Consider the following 19,351-nt stretch of genomic DNA (forward strand, 5'->3'; position numbering starts at 1 on the left):
AATCTTAAACAACAACATTGATTACCGATTGACTACCAGGTTAATTTAACATGGACAACAGGCGTTGCTCGTTTATTCTTAACGAGTCGTACTTTATTTGCAAGCTAACGTTTGCGTTAATTGTGTCAGTTAGCTAACATTACTTCAGTTAACGTTAGCTACGAAGCAGTTACCTGGCAGTTAGTAGGTGTTTAGCACTTTGTTCTTTTGTTCCTTTTTTTACAATGCAAGAGTTAGTTAGTATAATCTAAAACAGAATTTGTAGGCAACAGGACAAGATTTTGGTATCGGAAACGTTCTGTTTTTGACCAATCACGTTCGAGCAGTCTTTAGTAGAATGTAAACAGTCTGTGTGCCAATGGTATCCACTGCAAAAGACCCGGAAAGCATTGGCCCAAATGCAATTTGGGAACACACAGGCTTTTGTCTGACAATGATTGAGATTTTGATGGGTTTAGAATTAGCTTACTGTCTCTTGTGAAACAATCTGCTCCAGTCTCGCATCTTGAGTTTATAATTGGAGCGTAAACAACGAGCAGCGCGCGGAAAAGAAGTTCTTGGCACGGATATCTGCTGTCTTCACCGGATCCCCAGAAATATTACCCCTAAAGGCTTATCTGTCATCGGACCGATAGCTGATGGGGGCCAAGATCTGTAGTATTTATGCAGCGAATGCGATTACCTGAACATTTAGTAAAATTTTATTGGCAGAACCTTTTGTCATTTTAGACATGTTGTTACTTAGTGAAATGTAAGTAAATCCTCCCAGTTTACATAATTGTTTTATTCAACCTGTTTTTATTCAATGATTTGCATATCTCCATTTCGTTGTAACTAGGCTTAGTTTGAATTAACAAAGAAATGGTGCAACCAACATGATTTCCATGGAGACAAAACACTGGAATTAGGCGACATCTAACGCAAAAATCAAAAATGTTTCCCTGTCTACCCCAGCTACAGTCCTAACTCGAGCCAGGCCAGACGGGCCAAACTCTGACAGTTCAACCTTCCTCGGAGGTCAGTCCTCTTCTTACAGCAGCCCGTCCAGCACTGCCGACTGCTTCAGCTTTGGCCGGCCCTGCACATCCAATCATGGGCCTATCCAGGCCCATTCTGCAGAGATGAGGGAATGAAAGGTCCGATTAGGGCCTGCTGGAAGTATTCAGCCCCCGCCCCGCCCGGTCCATCACCCCAGTCGGCGGCCCCTTCCAACCAGCCTCTCTCCCCTCGGCCCTGCGCTGCTCTGGGCTGTGATTGACATGTGAATTACAGTGTGTGGTGATGATAATAAGAGTGCTACCCGGGGCCAGGCCTGCGCCTTCCAGCCAGCAGCCGATCCCAGCTGGCACGGCCTGAAAGACGACCGCTGCCACCATCTGAAGAGGCAAATAAAAATGACAAGCTAACTGTTAAAGAACTGCAGATTTTTCACATGTTGTTTTAAAAGCTTTTGTGGCTCTGCCAGATTTTTCTTCTTTTTTTTTCATCTCTTTTCTGCTAAATTTTCACTCCTCATCCCCGCCGACCACATCCAGATATATGAAACCCCTCATTTATCAGAGCAATCTAAAAATAATTCCCCTCCGCTGTGGCCAGGCTTTGATAAAAGATATTTGTGTTCGAAGTGATTGCGCTCAGTGAGACAAAAACAGATAAAGACGTGTGCGACTGTAGGGGAGGGGGGTTCCTCAACAGCCTCCCACCACATGCTGTACAGACACAAAACGATAGTTTCCTCCTAAATAATTACTACATCTTCTCACCATGCATGTTAACAACACCAATAGGAGCCCTCAACACATTTCAAACTCTCGCTTAAGTCTGCCAACAGCCTGAAAACATGTTTATTCTTGAGTGCTGGCACTGTTCACTTTTGTACATTATTCTATCCAAGCAGTCCAACATAATGTGCAATTTACACATCAGGGTATTAGGAAATATCTCTCCAACACCGTGCAGATTGGTTTTCCACCCCTTGACATGCTTCTGGGAAGGGTCCTGCTTGGCAGAGCTGCCCCGTATTGGAGGAGAGAGAGAAGGAGTCGACTGAGATCCTCACGAGTCTGATTCTCATTATCAATTACGGCTGTTTTTGTTTCTTTTTACCGCAGCCATTAACCACACAGTTACTGGCAGTCAGGGAGAGAGAGATAGAGAGAGAGAAAGAGAGAGAGAGAGAAAAGGCAATTTTCATCAAAAAGAATTAGCTATCCAAACATGTGAGATGAATGTGCCACAGAGCCGGATTCACAGCGGGCCTCATGAAAGCAATGTGGACAGATGAAGATCTATATGTGTTTAATAGGAAGAGGGTGAGTAGCAAGGGATAACTAAAGGCTTAGGAGGAGAGGAAAACTGAGGGAGAGGGGGGGATAATTCACAACACACTTGTGGTGAGAGGAGGAGGAGGCTGCGTCTTGGCCGACATGTTACTTTCCTCTCTTGTTTCCTCCCCCTGCCCTCATCCCTCGTTACCCGCCGGGGCCGGGCGGAGGCAGAAGGAGCCAGTAAAGGCTCGACGCCGTGGCACATGAGCCATTAAATCTTCCTACACTGCGGGCAGGGAGAAGGCGGTAGTACCAGGCCTCGTGCCCAGGCTCCTCAAACGCCGCCGGTCCAGAGACCCAGAGTGCAGAGGTGCTGCACAAAGGGAAAGGAGAGCTGCAACACAGAAACACAAACAACATTTTGACCTCTATTGTGGTATTCATGAAGTTATAAATTGGCTGAAATTAATACTAATAAGTGTTTTGCCTGGGCATAAGACCAGAAAGAGAGCACACATTACACCCAGTTTACATTGGACAGCCTGCCAGAGAGCAGCTGAGCGTTGATATCTTTAAAGAATATAGCTGGCAATATTCGTTATATTTTTCAGACAGTCAACAAACCCATGAATCACTGCTGGGCACTGTAGTTTTAAAGCAAACATTACTCAAAAATGATTAAATAGTGTATTTGTTGGAGACGATTTTCAGCCACAGGCTTGGAGCAATAATATCATAGACTGTCTATAAGAAGTGGACACAGTCACTGTGACGTCACCCACTGGTTTGTGGACAACGGTTTTGAAAGCCGTCGCCATCTTGGTTTTTAGCCGTCATCATCTTGGCTTTTTGCAACCAGAATTGACACATGGAGTTAAGTACAACCAAATGTTCCCCTGATGGCTCTTAAAAAGAGTGCATGTTTAAGGCATCCAGATTGGCTTCACTCCTGAGACCCAGAGGTTGCCTCCTGTATCACATTTGTGGCAGCAGTCAGTGAATGTGCCAGGCAAAAAATGACGGCATTATACGTTTTTGAAAACTACGGATACATCAAATGTGGACATTTTTCAATGTGGATGTTTCTGCATTCAAGCGACGCTCAGAGCAAGTGACAGTGCCTTTATTGAAATCTACGTGGTATAATAATGAGAATGTCCGCTAAGGATTGTTGTCATTTATTTACGTTACTTATGTTACATTGCTACGTTATTTTAACACAAACCACAATAGTTTTTCTAATCTTAACCAAGTAGTTTATTGCCTGAACCTGAACAACAGTTTCACACCTGATTGTGTGTTTCTGCAACCGAGTGACTGATTGATGTGTTTTTAACCGTTTTTGGAGCCGTAGCGGATCATATTGTTGGTTTGGGAATTTTCACTGTTTTTTTTTATGTGATTTAATTTTCTCTATATTCTTATTTGTGCACGTCAGCCTCTATTGTTTTTCTGTTCTTATTTTTTTCTCTTTCTCGTGTCAGTCACCTGTAAAGCACTTTGAACTGCACTAACCTGCATGAAAGATTCCTTCACAAATAGTTTGATTGATTTCTTGAGAGACGAGGGTGGTGATGAGGCAGATGTGCAGAAGCTGAAACGGGCGGAAAGAAACAATCCGGTGAAATTAAATGTATCATAAGCACTCTGCAGCAAACCATCTTAAACTTGTGTGGTTCTCACTTTTTATTTCTTTTTCCTCTTTGTCATCATGCAGCCAAATCCCATTAAACATCAATTTGGAAGGGAGAATGTTGATGCTCTTATAGACTGAAGGATGTGATCAGCGTCTCACTGACTGCTGCAGAAGAAGGAACCATGAGGAGACTTTGTTTCTGCACAGAGGCGATCCCTGCAGTGACTCGACTGTCCTCCAACAGCTGTACCCCCGAGACAGGGACAAGAAGGAGGTTATGAGTAGCAGATGGGACACACACACACACACACACACACACCATGGAGCTGACGACATGTCAGGGTCATAAGAATTGTCACTGTAATCGGTCATATTGTGAAAACCTTCATCTGGTTGCCTTCTCCCAACTTCCCCTTTGCCTCAGGGTGTTTCAGCTCTGCCTGTTCGAAGTAGAAGCAGTCGGTAACAACACCAGTGAACAACACACCGCCCTCATGCCACTTGAAATCCAAAGTCACATTCATGTAACCAGCGTTGGAAACAATTTGCACATCACCGTCTCAGCATATAGACTGCGTTTTCCAGGTGAGCCTCCGTCCGCTCCAGAGAACTCACTCCCCATTAGTGCCACAATACGCTAAGTGTTTACAGCGTTCCGTACTCAAACACTCCACACGTGTCACGGCGGACGGGGTGGTGGAAGTTTGACGTTTGGCAGCGAGTGGGCATCCGCTCCAGCAGCCCATGCCCAAAGTCGCCCTCTCTCACACACACACACACACACACACACACACACACACACACCACGCACGCAAACTGCTCAGCATCAGGATCCAACTTAAAACAAACCATCAGGGGCCCCGTCACATCCACTCAGCACTGAGCAACCGACAGACAGGCCTGTTTATAAACACACACATGCATTCATTTGTGAGCATGTGCACATATACAGTACAGACAGACGCCTAGCATGAGTGTTCGGCTGGTCGTGATTACTCTTTGGGCACCATGTATTCAGACACACACACACACACACACACACACACACACACACACACACACACACACACACACACACACACCAGCCTCAGTGTCAGTCATCGAGTCATAAACAAAGCGTTTGTATTGAAATTGTGGAGCAGTTTCATTCATAATAGGCATATTTTTATAAATGGCAAAAATGTTGCTAAATTTAAGTTACCGTCAAGATTAAAGTGTTGCACCCGAGCCTGCTGGTTGTGGGCCCACCAGTAAGTTTCCAATTGCAAACCAATTATCCACCAATGATTATTAATTAGACCGCGGTCGATAACGCAAACCAACAGCATGCGGGCGGGCCTCCGGGCGCAAAACAATCGGAAGGCCTAATTGCGGAAGGTCATCAAACTTCCGCATTGATGGAAACCCGAGGCCCGTGCTAAATTGGATTTGAGTCTCTCTCTTTTTTTTCGCCAAGCGTGCGTATTGTGCCTCTAATAAGAGGAAACACGTGTGCCAAACATCCCCGAACGCAGATTTGCACTGGATTAAGAATCCTGAAAACAACTAGAAGCAGCTTCCTGTTGTGTTCAGCAGCGCCTCGGCATCACTCGGCTGACATCCCGTAATCCCATGACGAAGATTTATGATCTGACTGCTGAAGACGACAGGGGAAGAAAAAAAAGAATCTGTTGAATTGGAGTGGAAGGAAACGACGCAGGCTATTTCTATCGGAACTCTGCGTCTTTTATTTCACAGAGAGGCAGCAGGCCTCGCGCGCACGGATTTATTTCTGTTGCATGACCGCGTGTTTGGGATGCACTTTAGTTACAGTATTGAGAGAACACGACAAGTCGGGAAAGAGTAAACATAACTCCTGCGGGCCGCAGTCCTCAAACAGGTTATGATGACAGAGAGCATGCGATTCCGGTTGGTCATAGTTCTCCATTTCCCGGCTGTTGTCAGAGATTTCCATCACCAACCAAACCAACCGTGCCGTAAACACAGCCCTCATTTGTTTTCTCCTCACAGCAATTATATCATGTGATTAAAAAACATTTTAAATAGGGCCTTTGCTGACTTTTATTTGTGTAAAGCGGATCTATTTCATGTCGAGCAGTAATGTAATAATCCCGAGCTGTCATTACGGCCCAGTTCCCCCCCCCCTGTGCGCCGAACTCCATCTGATCTCCGCATTTATGAGAACCAGACTGGCGCACACCCTCACCGGGCACCGCAAAGTCAAGGGGGAGAAGAAAAAAAATCCCACTTCTATACCGGAGGAACGGGAGACAAGAGACCGCTTTAAGCAAAGCCTTCAGATTAATATAGGAAACGTTAGCTTCAACAGAAACGCGGCGAATTTCAGGGAGATATTTTACCTTCCAGATGGTGTGAATTAAAAGCCTCAAATATTTGTGCCTAGACTCCCCCCTCCAGCTCTAAAATGCTCATTCTATCTATCTATCGGATGTCTAAATAGAGGGAAGCAACACGGACAACACGCAGGTCAATCACAGAGCTGGTTTGTGCTAAAATAATTGAGAAAAAGTGCTTTACATCCTGCCTATATTACTTCATCAGCTTTATGTTTTCTGCCTTTATTATTATTATTATTATGTTGTGGCCTACAACTCACTTTTTTTTTAAGTAACTGAACTGGATTATATTACAAAATGCCACAAACTAAGTCCAAGTTTGACCGTTCAGCCTTTCATCATCCCCACAGTGGTACCGCGCGTAAAGATGCTGCTGCTTCTTCTGGTTGTTCTGGGTGCTCTAGAGTCCGAGACTGAGCGCACGCTGCAAAAAATATGTTCTGTTATTTACAGAGTCTCAATAGTTTTCTTCTACTAGTGGGAAGATGGCAGTTGGTTGGACAATTTAACTCGTTTCCTTGCAAATTAACTAAATTAAAGAACTGAACTGAATCGAGTTACACCTGTTGACACTGATGAAGTAATCTGCCTCATTTTGCATCGTTTCAAAGTCCTATTACGGAAATGTGATTGTTTTTGGAGAGAACTGGTTATTATTTAGCTTTAGCATGGACATTCATTTTTCATTTGTCTCAGGAAACTATATATAAGGCTGAGATTAGCGTTGCAATGGACACTTTTTGCAGCGCATGCTCATGTGGAGGAATGCACGCTGCGCTCTTCCCTCCCATCTCCGTGACGCGCACAGAGGGACGAAAGGAACAAGCCCTCTGTGAGGCAGAGAGGAATTAAAGGGGAGACACGGAAACGGATAAAGGGGGAGAGGGAAACTATTGTAGTCAGGAGGAGAGGCGTGCCAACAATCAAGGATTTTTGGATGAGGCCGCGCGTCTCGGAGAACACATGGAAAGGCACCGGATCAATTACGCAGCGTCACGGAGCCGCCGTGAGAGAAGAGGGGCTCCCTGAGGTGCTGCTGCTGTTGGTGCTGCTGCCTGTTCTACCCCGTCCTGTCCTGTATCCGCCGGGACGCCGAACCTTGTGCGGGACAAAGTCAAAGTTCAGACAGATATAGGACTCGCGGAGAGACGGGATCCGTCGCCAAGATGCAGGGTCTGAGTTCCCGGGCTCACGCGTTTTCCGTGGAGGCGCTGGTCGGGAAACCCTGCAAGAGGATGAAAGTGTCGGAGGGACACGAGTCAAGTTCAGCTGGAGACACCGGCAGCGATACGAGCATCTTCACCGGTGAGGAGACAGAAGGACTGCTGGGATTTTACGATCACCTCATTGCTTGAATGTACACGCATTTTACGCACAAGCTGGGGAAATGCATTCAGCAGTTACCTTTTATTTCTTCCATTTCCTACATTTGACAATTTGACAATTCAACTTTTGTTTATGTTTAAGATGTTGTCATCTTAAACCAAAATGATCAAATAAAAGTATTTTTCAAAGGGAAAACACTTTTGGAAATATTCTCTATGTCAGTCGTCAAACTTCCTATTCCTTTTTATACAACTATACAATAGTTATATCTACAGCTACACTTTAAATAAAAAAAAATTCAAAGTTGCAGCTAACGTTTCGGCCTAAATGATTTGGAAATCAAAACAGTACCAGGCTACTTTTCTGTCAGCGCCTCACTGATCCCAGTCTTTGCCCCTTGTATAGGCCTGAACGAACATCCAGTCAGCCAGATCAAGACAGCGGGTTCAACACCGAGGAGGGCAGAGGACACGTGCTGTGCTGAGAGACAGACCGTCGGATCGGGGGCCGAAGAGGCGGACCCCAGCGGAGAGGAGAGCAAGCCGAAGGAGAGCGACTGCCGCCCGGACAGAGAGGTCCGGGCAGAGCTGCAGGGCTCCGAGCTGTGGAAGAGATTCTACGAGATTGGCACCGAGATGATCATCACTAAAGCTGGGAGGTAAAAAAAAAACATTAAAAAGATTTTAAACTGTAATAGATTTTACAGTGTTCTGTAGCAATTGTGGAGAGGCTTGACGAGGCCTTAAGGCTTTATGTTTGTTTCTATTCTGCAAAACTTTCAAACGTATTTGGCCAACACATCCGGGGACAAGAGGAACAACATCTGACAGGCAACGGCTGGATATTCATAATGATGTATATATATATATATATATATATATATATATATATATATATATATATATATATATATATATATATATATATATATATATATAATTAAGTGTACATATATGTACTTAATTATTGTAAAAACACACAGCAGGTAAAACAAAACAATAGCCCTGATGAGATTTTTAATGGGATTCTTTACTCTATAAACAAAATAAATACTTAATAACTTTCTCTCAGTATGATTAAAAAAACCTCAAAACAATAGTCTTTAATCTCATGGAATAAGAGCAGGCCCATAGGGCCTTACTCAAACAGGGAAAATGTAACTTTTTGTTTAAAAAAAAAATCTTCCATTGTCGGTCATGTCATCGTTTACGTGTTCAGGTGTCAGTTATACATGAAATACAAGCTGTATAGTTCATCATCAGTGATATGATGATATGATATTTGCATATGATATTTACGGTCCTGCGGTCACTGGTGCCCGTTAATCAGGTGTAAAACGGCTCTGAACGCGCTGCAGCCGATCAGAAGTAAGCAGTTTATTAAAATATATAAGCCATGCACCAGACGCTATTCACTGTGCCTTTGATTGGGTTAACATGTAGAAATCTACTTATAATGTCACGGTATATTCATTTTGTTTAGCTGATCTTTGGAACAAAAAAAAGAAATAGTGCACATTAGATGTATAGATTTTGTCGAATTATTGCATTTAGTCGACCTGAATTAATTTACCGGGACACAATTTAAAAGAAGACCTATTAAATATGATCCAGGAATATCGATTACATAATAGTGTTGCGGCACGTGGATGTTCTTGGGTATCTATTAGAATAACTTTATCTTTCAGTTTTAATGAAATTTGTGATGTAATAGCAGGCCATGTGCGTCTTCTTCTTTTTTGTTTTTTTAATTCCCGAAATGAATTGTTGGGACATAACTACCTGCTGAAGTCTAGCTTCCGTTTCCACAATATGCGGAGAACACGCGCTATAAATGTCGACAGTGAAGATGCCCTCGTGGCCCCTCGAGGACCCTACCGCTATAGCTGATCTTCTGTGTTGTTTCAGGACGTAGACTCCCCGTTTTAAGAAAGGTTTAAAAATAATAAAACATGACTCGGATAGCAGATGAACGTGTTGCGCTTCTTCTCTCACCTCTCGTCAGGAGAATGTTCCCCTCTGTGCGCGTCAAAGTGCGCAACCTGGACCCGTGCCAGCAGTACTACATCGCAATGGACGTCATGCCCGTGGACTCGAAACGCTACAGGTGTGTGTATGTGTGTGAGTGTATTAAATTAGTTAAACTCCCGCTGCGTCTATGCGATTATTTACTCCCATATTTGCGCCTCGGCCGGCAGGTACGTGTACCACAGCTCGCAGTGGATGGTGGCCGGAAACACGGACCACTCGTGCATCTCTCCCAGACTTTACGTGCACCCGGATTCGCCGTGCGCGGGAGAGACGTGGATGCGTCAGGTCATCAGCTTTGACCGAGTCAAACTCACCAACAACGAGATGGACGATAAGGGGCATGTGGGTAACCCATCTGAGCATGCGCTGCCTTCTCTTACTCTCTCTCTCTCTCTCTCTCTCTCTCTCTCTCTCTCTCTGTCCAACTGGTAACAGATAGTGACTAGTGGGTCCACAGGTTATGTGTGTGGTTTTAATGTCTAATAATAGGATTCTTTTTTAACCCAAACTTATTTGTATTTATTATTTCCTTTATTTATATTTGTTAATTTCAGCCACATGGTATATGTGTAGATGGTAAAGGCGCAGCAGGGTCAACTTCAGACACATGTTGAAGCCCCATGTCTCGTCTAATACTGAACCGTTCCTTTAGAGAGGAAAGCCTGGAGGCCTCTGTCTTTTATGGATAAAGGAAGTGGAAATCCTGTAAAGGTTCAGCGATGTATACAGGTGTGACGGATGTGGTGACTGTGGAGGCTGTAGGTGGCTTTTCACTTGATCCTCGTGTTTATAAAACCGCGCTGGAGTTGGTGTGTTTGGGGGATTCATTATTCTGGTAAACGATGGAGGAATGTAGAATCTGTTGAAACCCCGGATGTTGTTGTGGTCAGTTTACCACCTTGGAAATCTTTTGCTTATTTTGAACACTAAAGAAGTGTTGATTGTCCTTTTTTTTTTAAAGCTGTATGTAATACATTTGTCAGTTTAGCTGCTTTGTGAATTTTAGAAAGAATCAGCTCTTTCTTGTGAAACCATATTACATTATTTTAACTTGGCTCCTACTTTAAGAGGTAAAAAGGAACATTTTGTTTTTCTAGACGTTAGAATTAAAAAGCGGTCAAACTGTTAATTCATGTAACTTACCATTTTACTCTGGCTGTTTATAATAATAATAATAATAATAATAATAATAATAATAATAAAACACAACCAAAGCTACTCTTTAAACTGTAAAATACAATTTTGGCAAATTAACTTACTTTTTTCTTTTTTTCTTTTTTTTTTAGAGATGTCAAATAAAAATCCTGTCAATTTCCATGAAATGGTTAGTTGATTCATATCTGTACGGCGCACGGATTGAATTATATTTGTGATTTGTTGGTTTTATATATTGAATAGCACATTTTAGCTATTGTATTAGTTTTAATGTATGTAACATACTATTTTGCTTTGTGTTGTTATAGATTATGGTGCCTGTAACATTCAATTGTATTTTGTTCTATTATCATAAGACACATGTTGTAGTTTGTTTTTGTAAACTGAACTCATTCGCTCATTTCCCACAGTTTTTAAATGTTTATATTTTGGTCGGTTAAAAATCTAGTTAATTGAGGGAAAAGTTACAGCAGCTATTCGGATCATTTTAATTTTATAGAGTTTAATATGGTTTAATTTTTCAAGCTAAAGGTTCTTTGATTCCAGTCTCTCAACTATTTGTCTCACGTGATAGTAAATTGGATATTTTGGGTTTTTGGACAAAGAAAAAGTAATTTAATGAGCTTCAGGAAAATGTGAAGGATCTTATTCGCTATTGTCTGAACATTTCATTAAAACGATTAATCAGTTCTTTGAAAAAATCATCTTGATATTAATTGATAGTGACCTGAAACCTCAGGTCACTATCAATTAATATCAAGATGATAAAGCCCGATATGTTTGTTGTAAAACATAACGGTTCCTCCTCATCTCTCCGTCCAGATTATTCTCCAGTCGATGCATAAATACAAGCCACGTGTGCACGTCATCCAGCACGACCCGCGCATGGACTTGTCACAGATCCAGTCGCTGCCTGCTGAAGGAGTCCACAGCTTCTCCTTCCCAGAAACGGAGTTCACCACAGTCACGGCTTATCAGAACCAACAGGTAACACTCAAATACTCTGTAGCATGATCACAAACTATGGATTTGACTGTTGAAACAGAAGAATACCATACATTTAAAATGTTTAGTCATCTGCTGTTTTCAAACATCTGAATTTAGAATCCGTTGTATATGTGATGTTGCATATTTACATGCTTTATGTGCCAGAAATATTAAGAAAGCCAACAACTTTTCATGCACGCAGCGGCGGTGATATTCCTCAGTGATCCAATCGATGCTTTAATCTGAACATCATGGAGGTGACGAGGCCAACTTTTCTGTGGTCTCAGCAAAATCATGAATTGCAGTGTCCTGGTTTTTAAGTTGCTCGGGGTGTGTGTGTGTGTGTGTGTGTGTGTGTGTGTGTGTGTGTGTGTGTGTGTGTGTGTGCGCTTGGGTTCCTGACCCCACTGTTGGCTACAGCTCCTCCAGTAACAGAGGACCGCCGGCTCTCTTCGTCAGGGCTCGTTTTTTACGATCAGCGAACGTATTATTACAGAAACTCAATAACGAGCTGTGACTGGGCCGACCGCTGGAGTCCACGCAGCCCGTTAAAGCACCAAATAAAACCGTGCGACCTCCGAGAACCCTGTTTGACGTGGCTGCTCGCCCCCGGGTGCTGCTGGGAGATGCAGTCCCCGAGGGAGAGAGCTCTGCCACTCTCCACGCTGCCGTAAAGCTGAGCTTGCTGTTAGCTTAACACGTCATTGCTTGACGCGTCCACTCTAACCGGTGTCCATTCCTCTCTCCTGGGGCAAGATCACAAAACTGAAGATCGACAGGAACCCGTTCGCCAAGGGCTTCAGAGATCCAGGAAGGAATAGGTACAGCAAACCTCACCAAACACTTGTTTTAGCTCAGAAAGTGCTCCACTACAGGACCCGAGAGGGTTTTAAGGCTCAGCCACTGACATTTGACACCACATAAAACCTTCACATGAAGTTGAAATGTGTAGTGCAGAATTTCACACCTCTCAGAACCAATATTTAAATACCTGAAACCATTTTGTAGTGCTTTTACACTTTATGTGTGTGTGTGTAGGGGAGTGTTGGATGGCTTGTTGGAGTCGTATCCCTGGAGAGGCCCTCTCAGCTTCGACTTCAAGCCATTCGCCATACAGCTCCAAGGTAAATGTGCTGCAGCTCTTATTACTTTTCTCCAGTTTTTTTGTCTTTGTGATTCAAGTTTCTGACGTCTTTTTTTTTCTCAACAGGGAGCTCGGGGTCGCCGACGGGCAGTGTGAAGACTCTTCTCCCCCTCTCCTCTTCCACGTCCCTTCACCCGTTCTCCGTCTCCGCCCTCTCCTGCCAGGACGCCGCCCTCCACGCCCTCGCTCTTCCCCTCCACGGGAAGACCTCCACCTCCTCGCCGGCCTCCCCGCTGCCCAGCGGGGCCTTTTCCTCCCTGGGAGTGGACAGACTCAGAGGCCTGGCCCCGCTGTCTCCACTAACAGACCTCTCGCTCTTCTCTGCGCTGCAGGCAAAGAAACCCCCCCACTGTAGAGACCCGTGTCTTCTCGGGTCTCCAGGGAGCTCCCACTGCCTCTTCCCCCTCCACGGCCCCCTCAGCCCCCAGGGGCCTTCTCTGCTCCCTCATTTCTCTGACACTGCGGGCCCCTACTGTCTGTACCGCTACAGCTTCCCCCTGAACCCCCAGCTCGCAGCCATTTCCCGGCACGCCAAACTAGCCGAAAACACCACAGACTGTCTGCTGCGTCAGTCTCCGTGGCACCCGACCACCAACCACTGCCTCTGACAGCTGGACCGCACTTTTCAGGCTCCGGCCCATTGAGTGTAACGAGCCAAAGCTTACTGCAACAAAACCGAGAGGGCTTATTCTCTATTGGAGCAAGACCCAGAGGAGTGATAAACTGCAGCGGTGGGGACGTTTTTCTATTTGTTTCGTATGCTGTGTTGGATTTACCAGCACCAAAAAAAAAACTGATCCTGAAGCAGATCATGAGCTGCTCCTCTTCACTGCGGACACTCAGCCAGAGCCAAAAAGCCCGACATCGAAGTGAACAGAAATGTAGACAGGATGCAGATTTTTATTTGGGAGAGAGAGCCTTAGCTACTTCCCACGCTGTAATGGTGTTACCAAAGCGCACCAGCATTAGGACCTGAGGTATGTAATATAGATATTAAGGAATGACTGTTAAACTGACCATAAGTGCCTATTAAAGTCATATGTTTTTGTTTAGATCACACACCCGCATTCAAAATGTTCTTTTCCCGTATGTACGGTATGTACAACAAAGTGAAACACCTTTTCAGAAACACATGTTTCTGTGCAACAGGAACAAGAAATATTCTGAGTAAGAAATTATGTAAAATGTCTGAGTGATCCAACTACAGGACAGACATGATGAAAAAACAAAGCGTGTTCTGTGTTTTTCAAGCCTTAAACTGGGCTGTATCTCAGTGTCAGGCCCGGCCACCCCTCACTAATAACATGAGCTCATCAGGTCTCGCTGTGATTTTAGGAGGAAGAACAACAGCTGCCAGGTTTCAGCCGGCATGTTCCACTCCTGCACTTTATTACCAATAATGGCGCTAATCAGAGACGCATGGAGGTGAAAGGGTTATTCGTCAGAGGCCTTTATTAGGCCCAGCAGAAGGCTCCTCGCAGCCGTGTCATCATTACTGTAATCAGGGTTGTAACATTGTTCCCGGATCAACAGTAAATCAACACCACTGTGTGAAGACATGTGGAAGGCTTTCAGAGCAGCAGTGTGCCATGAAGAGCAGAGAGCGAAAACCTACTGCGGGACAACATAATGCGGTGGTGTTTTAGTCCATACCAAAGGGGGGCACGCCCGTTCAGCCGCTGATGTGATAATTCCTGCCTTCAGCTCAGACTCAAAACCCCTGCACCCTCCCTCCCTCCCTCCCCTCCCCCCTCTCCCTGCAGAGCGAGGATCAGCGGTTTAGGCAAAGCGGGGGGAAATGGCCTGTTTCCCGACAAACGGTCGTAACCAAACAGCAATTTACTTGTCAGGGCCGAGCATGGCGGCGAGCTAATGCTGCGCTGGACGTGGAAATAGCAGGAAGGAGTCAATTGAGGAACTGGAGGCCGGGGATGGCCCCCGTGCTTCAGCGAGCGGTCAGGTGCGCCGCTATCTAACAGCCGGCCCTTTGTCTGCAGACGGACATAATCTGTGGTGGTTACTTGATACTGTCTGTCATTTCCATGTTGGGCTTTTGTGGGACAATCATTTTAAACTCCCAACTAATTCCTGATCTCTCAATTGGACTAATTGGTTTCATACAGGGGGGTGGGGGTGTGTTGACCTCTGCACCTGCTGCTCTCCAGTAGAGTAACACAGAAACACACATTACATAGAATAACATGAGCACCTGTCATTAACAGAGTGTAAATACAACTACGCTGTGACTGACGTAGAGTTTGGAAGATTAGCTTTTGCACATATTTTTCAACAGTACAAATGGTGCTTGGTTCACTCAACTTACAACAACCTTTACAAGTAAAAAAAAAATAGTTTGACATTATGGGAAATGCCTTTATTCTGCTTTCTAGTTCAGAGCTAGATGAGAAGATGGACACTGTACTAGGTCTTTAAGATGAAGCTACAGCCAGTTAGCTTATCTTAGCACAAAGACTGAAGACGGGGGAACCGGCCTGAGAGGTTTGAGATTATGTTGGACAGAGCCAATGCTAAGCTAAGCTAACCAGTTTACTGTATATTCAACATCCATATATGAGAGTATCAATTCTCTCACCCAACTCTTGTCAAGAATGCGAGGATTTCACAAACTATTGCTTTAAATGAGTTGTATTTTGTGACATTTTGGATATATTTCTTATATTATAAACTTTTATATATTTAATAGTAGTCTTTCTTGTCTTATCAAACTTCACCTTTGTTTGAGAACTTGTTAGACCCAAACGTTAACCCGTTATCAGCCTGTCGATGATTAACCACGCCACTCGTCCAGCCACATTGTCGATTTGCCTGATAATTAGTCAACCTAATCCTCTTGAAGGTGGCGGCAGAAACAACATGGAAACTGTGCCGATTGCACTTTGTAATAACACAGGGAGGGACGTTTCTGGAGCGTTCAGCGGTGATTGACAGGCAGCGAAGGCGGAGAAACTTGATCCTGGAGTCATTTGTTTCCAATCATGTGAAATGGCATCCTGAAACGGGAAGAAGCTCGGCAGAGAGTCAGGACGTGTAAATATACTCTGCCTTCATTAGATTAACATACAAACCACACACACACACACAAGTCGGTTATCTAATATTAATAGCTGCCATACACTCACTCACAAGCACTCAGATACACACACGCATACACACACACACACACACACACACACGCACGCACACACACACACACACACGCATGCACGCACACACACACACACACACACACACACACACACACACAGTTGTTTGCCCGTTCAGCTTCGTGCCCCCCAGCATTTGGCTCAGCGAGTCTCTCGCGAAGGTTTACACTGGACGTTGTTTTTTCTGCAAACTCAATAAAAGCTGGTTATTTATCAGGTCAGATTATGGGACGTGACTTGAGCTCAGCTGTAAAGTTGAAAGTGAAACCAGCTGTGGCTGAAATTGAATTACGCAGAGTGAGTAATGTGAAAAGCAAGGCCAGTTTAACAGTGATTAAGCGCTCTTCTACGGCACTATCAAGCAGGCATGCGCCGCTCAGTCAAACTGTTCGCCTCCTGGATAGTGAAACTCCTCTCCTCTCCTCTTCTCTTCTCTCGTCCCAGCACTGTTTCCCTTTTATCTCAGAGACATCCTCTGTTGGAAACATCCTCACGTCCGTTTTGAATACGGTCCTCGATGGTGATCAGAAGTCTCCAAGCATTGGATCACAGGACAGAGGATCAGAACCAGGAGCCTCGGTGGATCTTCATTTTTTTTGCGTATGTGTGTGTATCCACATACTGCTTGCAGTATGTCCACGAGTGTGTGTGTGTGTGTGTGTGTGTGTGTGTGTGTGTGTGTGTGTGTGTGTGTGTGTGTGTGTGTGTGTGTAGACAGGGGTCACCGGGGCGTTGCATAGGCATGTGCTCCCTGACAGGCCCCTGTCTGCCAGGGAGCAGAGGTCAGATGAGTGGAGGACAAAATGCTTTAACATGTGGTCTGGCACCTGGCCTGCATGTTTGTGTGTGTGTGTGTGTGTGTGTGTGTGTGTGTGTGTGTGTGTTGTGGGGCTTCCTCTGAGTGCTCCATCAGGGCCTCACACTCTGTGCCATTCTTCAGAGAAAGTGTTAATGACCCAAACAGCTCTTGCACTTTCACTCGTTTCGGACGTGTGTAATTAATAAAGCACTGCCGTACTAAAGGGGGGGGGGGGGGGGGAGTAACTATATACATTACATTACATTAATGCATCAACAATAATGATTACATTATATTACAGTCATTTAGCAGACGCTTTTATCCAAAGCAACTTACAATAAGTGTATTCAACGTAGGTATTCAAGAGAACTACTAGTCACCAGAAGTCATAAGTGCATCTCCTTTTTCAAACAAGCATCTAAGAGCATAAACCAGAGCATAAACCAGCGCAAAAGTACAGTGCAAAAACAAACCAAAACAATTACAATAAGTGCAACAAACTAATATGAATACAATAAGTGCTAAGTGGAAGGCTCAGGGTAGCACTTCCTGAAGAGGTGAGTTTTCAGCCTGCGCCGGAAAACAGACAGCGACTCTGCTGTCCTGAATGATCTAATAATATAACACAGACATAATACTTTGTGTGGACAAAAAAACAAAAAACCTCTTGAATTCTTCGATAATCCAATGGGTTTTTAAAAAGCGTGTTTAGTGTAAAATAATTTTCCTTAAAAATCCCAAATCAACAAATTTCAATATATTTGATATATTTCAAATTCAAATACTGCTGCACTTTTACTCAGGTTGGAGTATTTCTAAATTGTGGTGTTGCTCCTTTTACTGAAGTAAATAATTGCAGTAGGACTACTACAGCTAAATACTATACTATAGTTACCTGTTACTTTGCAGGAGCAGTCTTAAGAATGTATAATGAACATATCAAATCTGATGCATTGTTATACAGTAAATAAAACTACCAAGCATATGGATACAAGTTTTAAAATGAGCTTTGCTTCAACCAGCAACACCATTAAAATACTATTAGCATGGTGATACATCTGTAGTAATAATATATACTAATATACCAACGATACAATAGTTAGAACAGTAGTTTTAGTTTGGATAGGTACATTTTTGTTGTGAATACTGACATACCCTTGCTTGAAATGCAGTATTTTATATTGCTCCTTTACTTTATTAAAGGATCTGATTACTTCTTCCATCACTACCATACTAACCTGAGCATTTAGTGCTGCATAAATATTCACATGATGGATCATGTCTTACCACGGCCTCTTAATGGCATTAACCTTCTTCAGCCGATTGTTTTGTCATCAATGGAGCTGTGTGTGTGTGTGTGTGTGTGTGTGTGTGTGTGTGTGTGTGTTTGAGTGCAGGATGACTGGAAGAGGGCTGTCAGCACTCAGCTTATGACCAACAAACACAACGCACACTCTGACCCTAGCTGTCCATCACACAGAGCCCATCCCTCCCCCTGTAACAGTGTGTGTGTGTGTGTGTGTGTGTGTGTGTGTGTGTGTGTGTGTGTGTGTGTGTGTGTGTGTGTGTGTGTGTGCTAATTCCTTCCAGTCTGATGGACCTAAGGGGGTTTCTACAGGTGCGTGTGTGTGTGTGTGTGTGTGTGTGTGTGTGTGTGTGTGTGTGTGTGTGTGTGTGAGAGAGAGAGAGAGAGAGAGAGACAGAGAGAGAGAGAGAGAGAGAGGGGCACTTTCTGGTATTGGTTTTTATTAAATATGGAACTATAAATCAACCCCTTTTGGAACAAGAGATGTGAGATATTCTTTTTCTCTTTGCCCCTATCTCTGACAGAGGGATGGATCGTTCTTACTTCTTTTTGCTTCCTGTGTATGACAGGTTATCACTCCTGGGACAGATACAGAGAGGGGGGGGGGGGCAGGGAGAATAAGGAAAAAAGGGGATGGAGGGTGATTGAGCGAGAATGATGCTCCGTGGCTGATGTATCGGATGGCAGGCGAGGGGGCTGGGGTGAGGGTATGGTGGCTGGAGGGAGAAAGAGTGATTTAGCACTGGCCTGTACTCTCCTCTCCTCTTATCCCTGCCCGCTTCTTTCATGTCTCAACCCAGGGTCGACCCGCCTGCTGCCCCAGATGGTGCTGTCTGTCTGGGCTGCCCTCTACAGGATGTGCCCCCCACCTCACCCCCACAACTACAGACTTATACTCGCTAAATTGATTTCAGGGGGGAAGGCCCTCTTTCTCTTCTGTTACACACACACACACACACACACACACACACACACAGAGCTTGCCAACAGCTAGTGCCTCCGGTACACACACACATACACGCGGCTGGCGCTGTGCGCTGTCAACGCTAATTCAATTTGAGACGCGGGAGTGTGACTAACAGCAGGCCCGCAGAGTGTTTTACCATATGCACCACACACACACACACACACACACACACACACACACACACACACTCCTAACAGATCACTCCAACCACTG

The 19,351-nt window shown here is 44.4% G+C and overlaps 1 protein-coding gene and 1 long non-coding RNA gene across 2 annotated transcripts; one reads left to right on the plus strand and one right to left on the minus strand.

Moving 5' to 3' along the window:
- Positions 1-1,890: 1,890 nt before the first annotated feature.
- LOC137875857 (uncharacterized) lies at positions 1,891-4,142 on the minus strand. Its single transcript, XR_011103404.1, has 3 exons — positions 3,951-4,142; positions 3,783-3,861; positions 1,891-2,661 (listed from the first exon to the last, which is right to left on the minus strand). It is a non-coding gene; the product is annotated as an uncharacterized lncRNA (long non-coding RNA).
- Positions 4,143-7,426: 3,284 nt separating this feature from the next.
- Positions 7,427-13,594, plus strand: tbx22 (T-box transcription factor 22). Its single transcript, XM_068715368.1, has 8 exons — positions 7,427-7,565; positions 7,992-8,244; positions 9,591-9,692; positions 9,784-9,958; positions 11,594-11,758; positions 12,515-12,579; positions 12,797-12,882; positions 12,969-13,594. Exons 1-8 carry the CDS (start codon positions 7,427-7,429, stop codon positions 13,508-13,510), a joined length of 1,527 nt encoding a protein of 508 aa, XP_068571469.1. The 3' UTR covers positions 13,511-13,594.
- The last annotated feature ends 5,757 nt before the right edge of the window (positions 13,595-19,351 follow it).

The sequence above is a fragment of the Cebidichthys violaceus genome, unplaced genomic scaffold (genome assembly GCF_023349555.1).
Source record: "Cebidichthys violaceus isolate CVI_PGR_0920_01 unplaced genomic scaffold, fCebVio1.0.p SCAF_2, whole genome shotgun sequence".
Taxonomy (NCBI): domain Eukaryota; kingdom Metazoa; phylum Chordata; class Actinopteri; order Perciformes; family Stichaeidae; genus Cebidichthys; species Cebidichthys violaceus.

What these genes read in the sequence shown, in the direction of transcription:
- tbx22 (XM_068715368.1), top strand. Translation starts at nt 7,427, where the DNA reads ATGCAGGGTCTGAGTTCCCGGGCTCACGCGTTTTCCGTGGAGGCGCTG. An exon ending in AGAGATCCAGGAAGGAATAG is followed by an intron (nt 12,580 to 12,796) that starts GTACAGCAAACC and finishes GTGTGTGTGTAG; the next exon opens with GGGAGTGTTGGATGGCTTGT. An exon ending in ATTCGCCATACAGCTCCAAG is followed by an intron (nt 12,883 to 12,968) that starts GTAAATGTGCTG and finishes TTTTCTCAACAG; the next exon opens with GGAGCTCGGGGTCGCCGACG.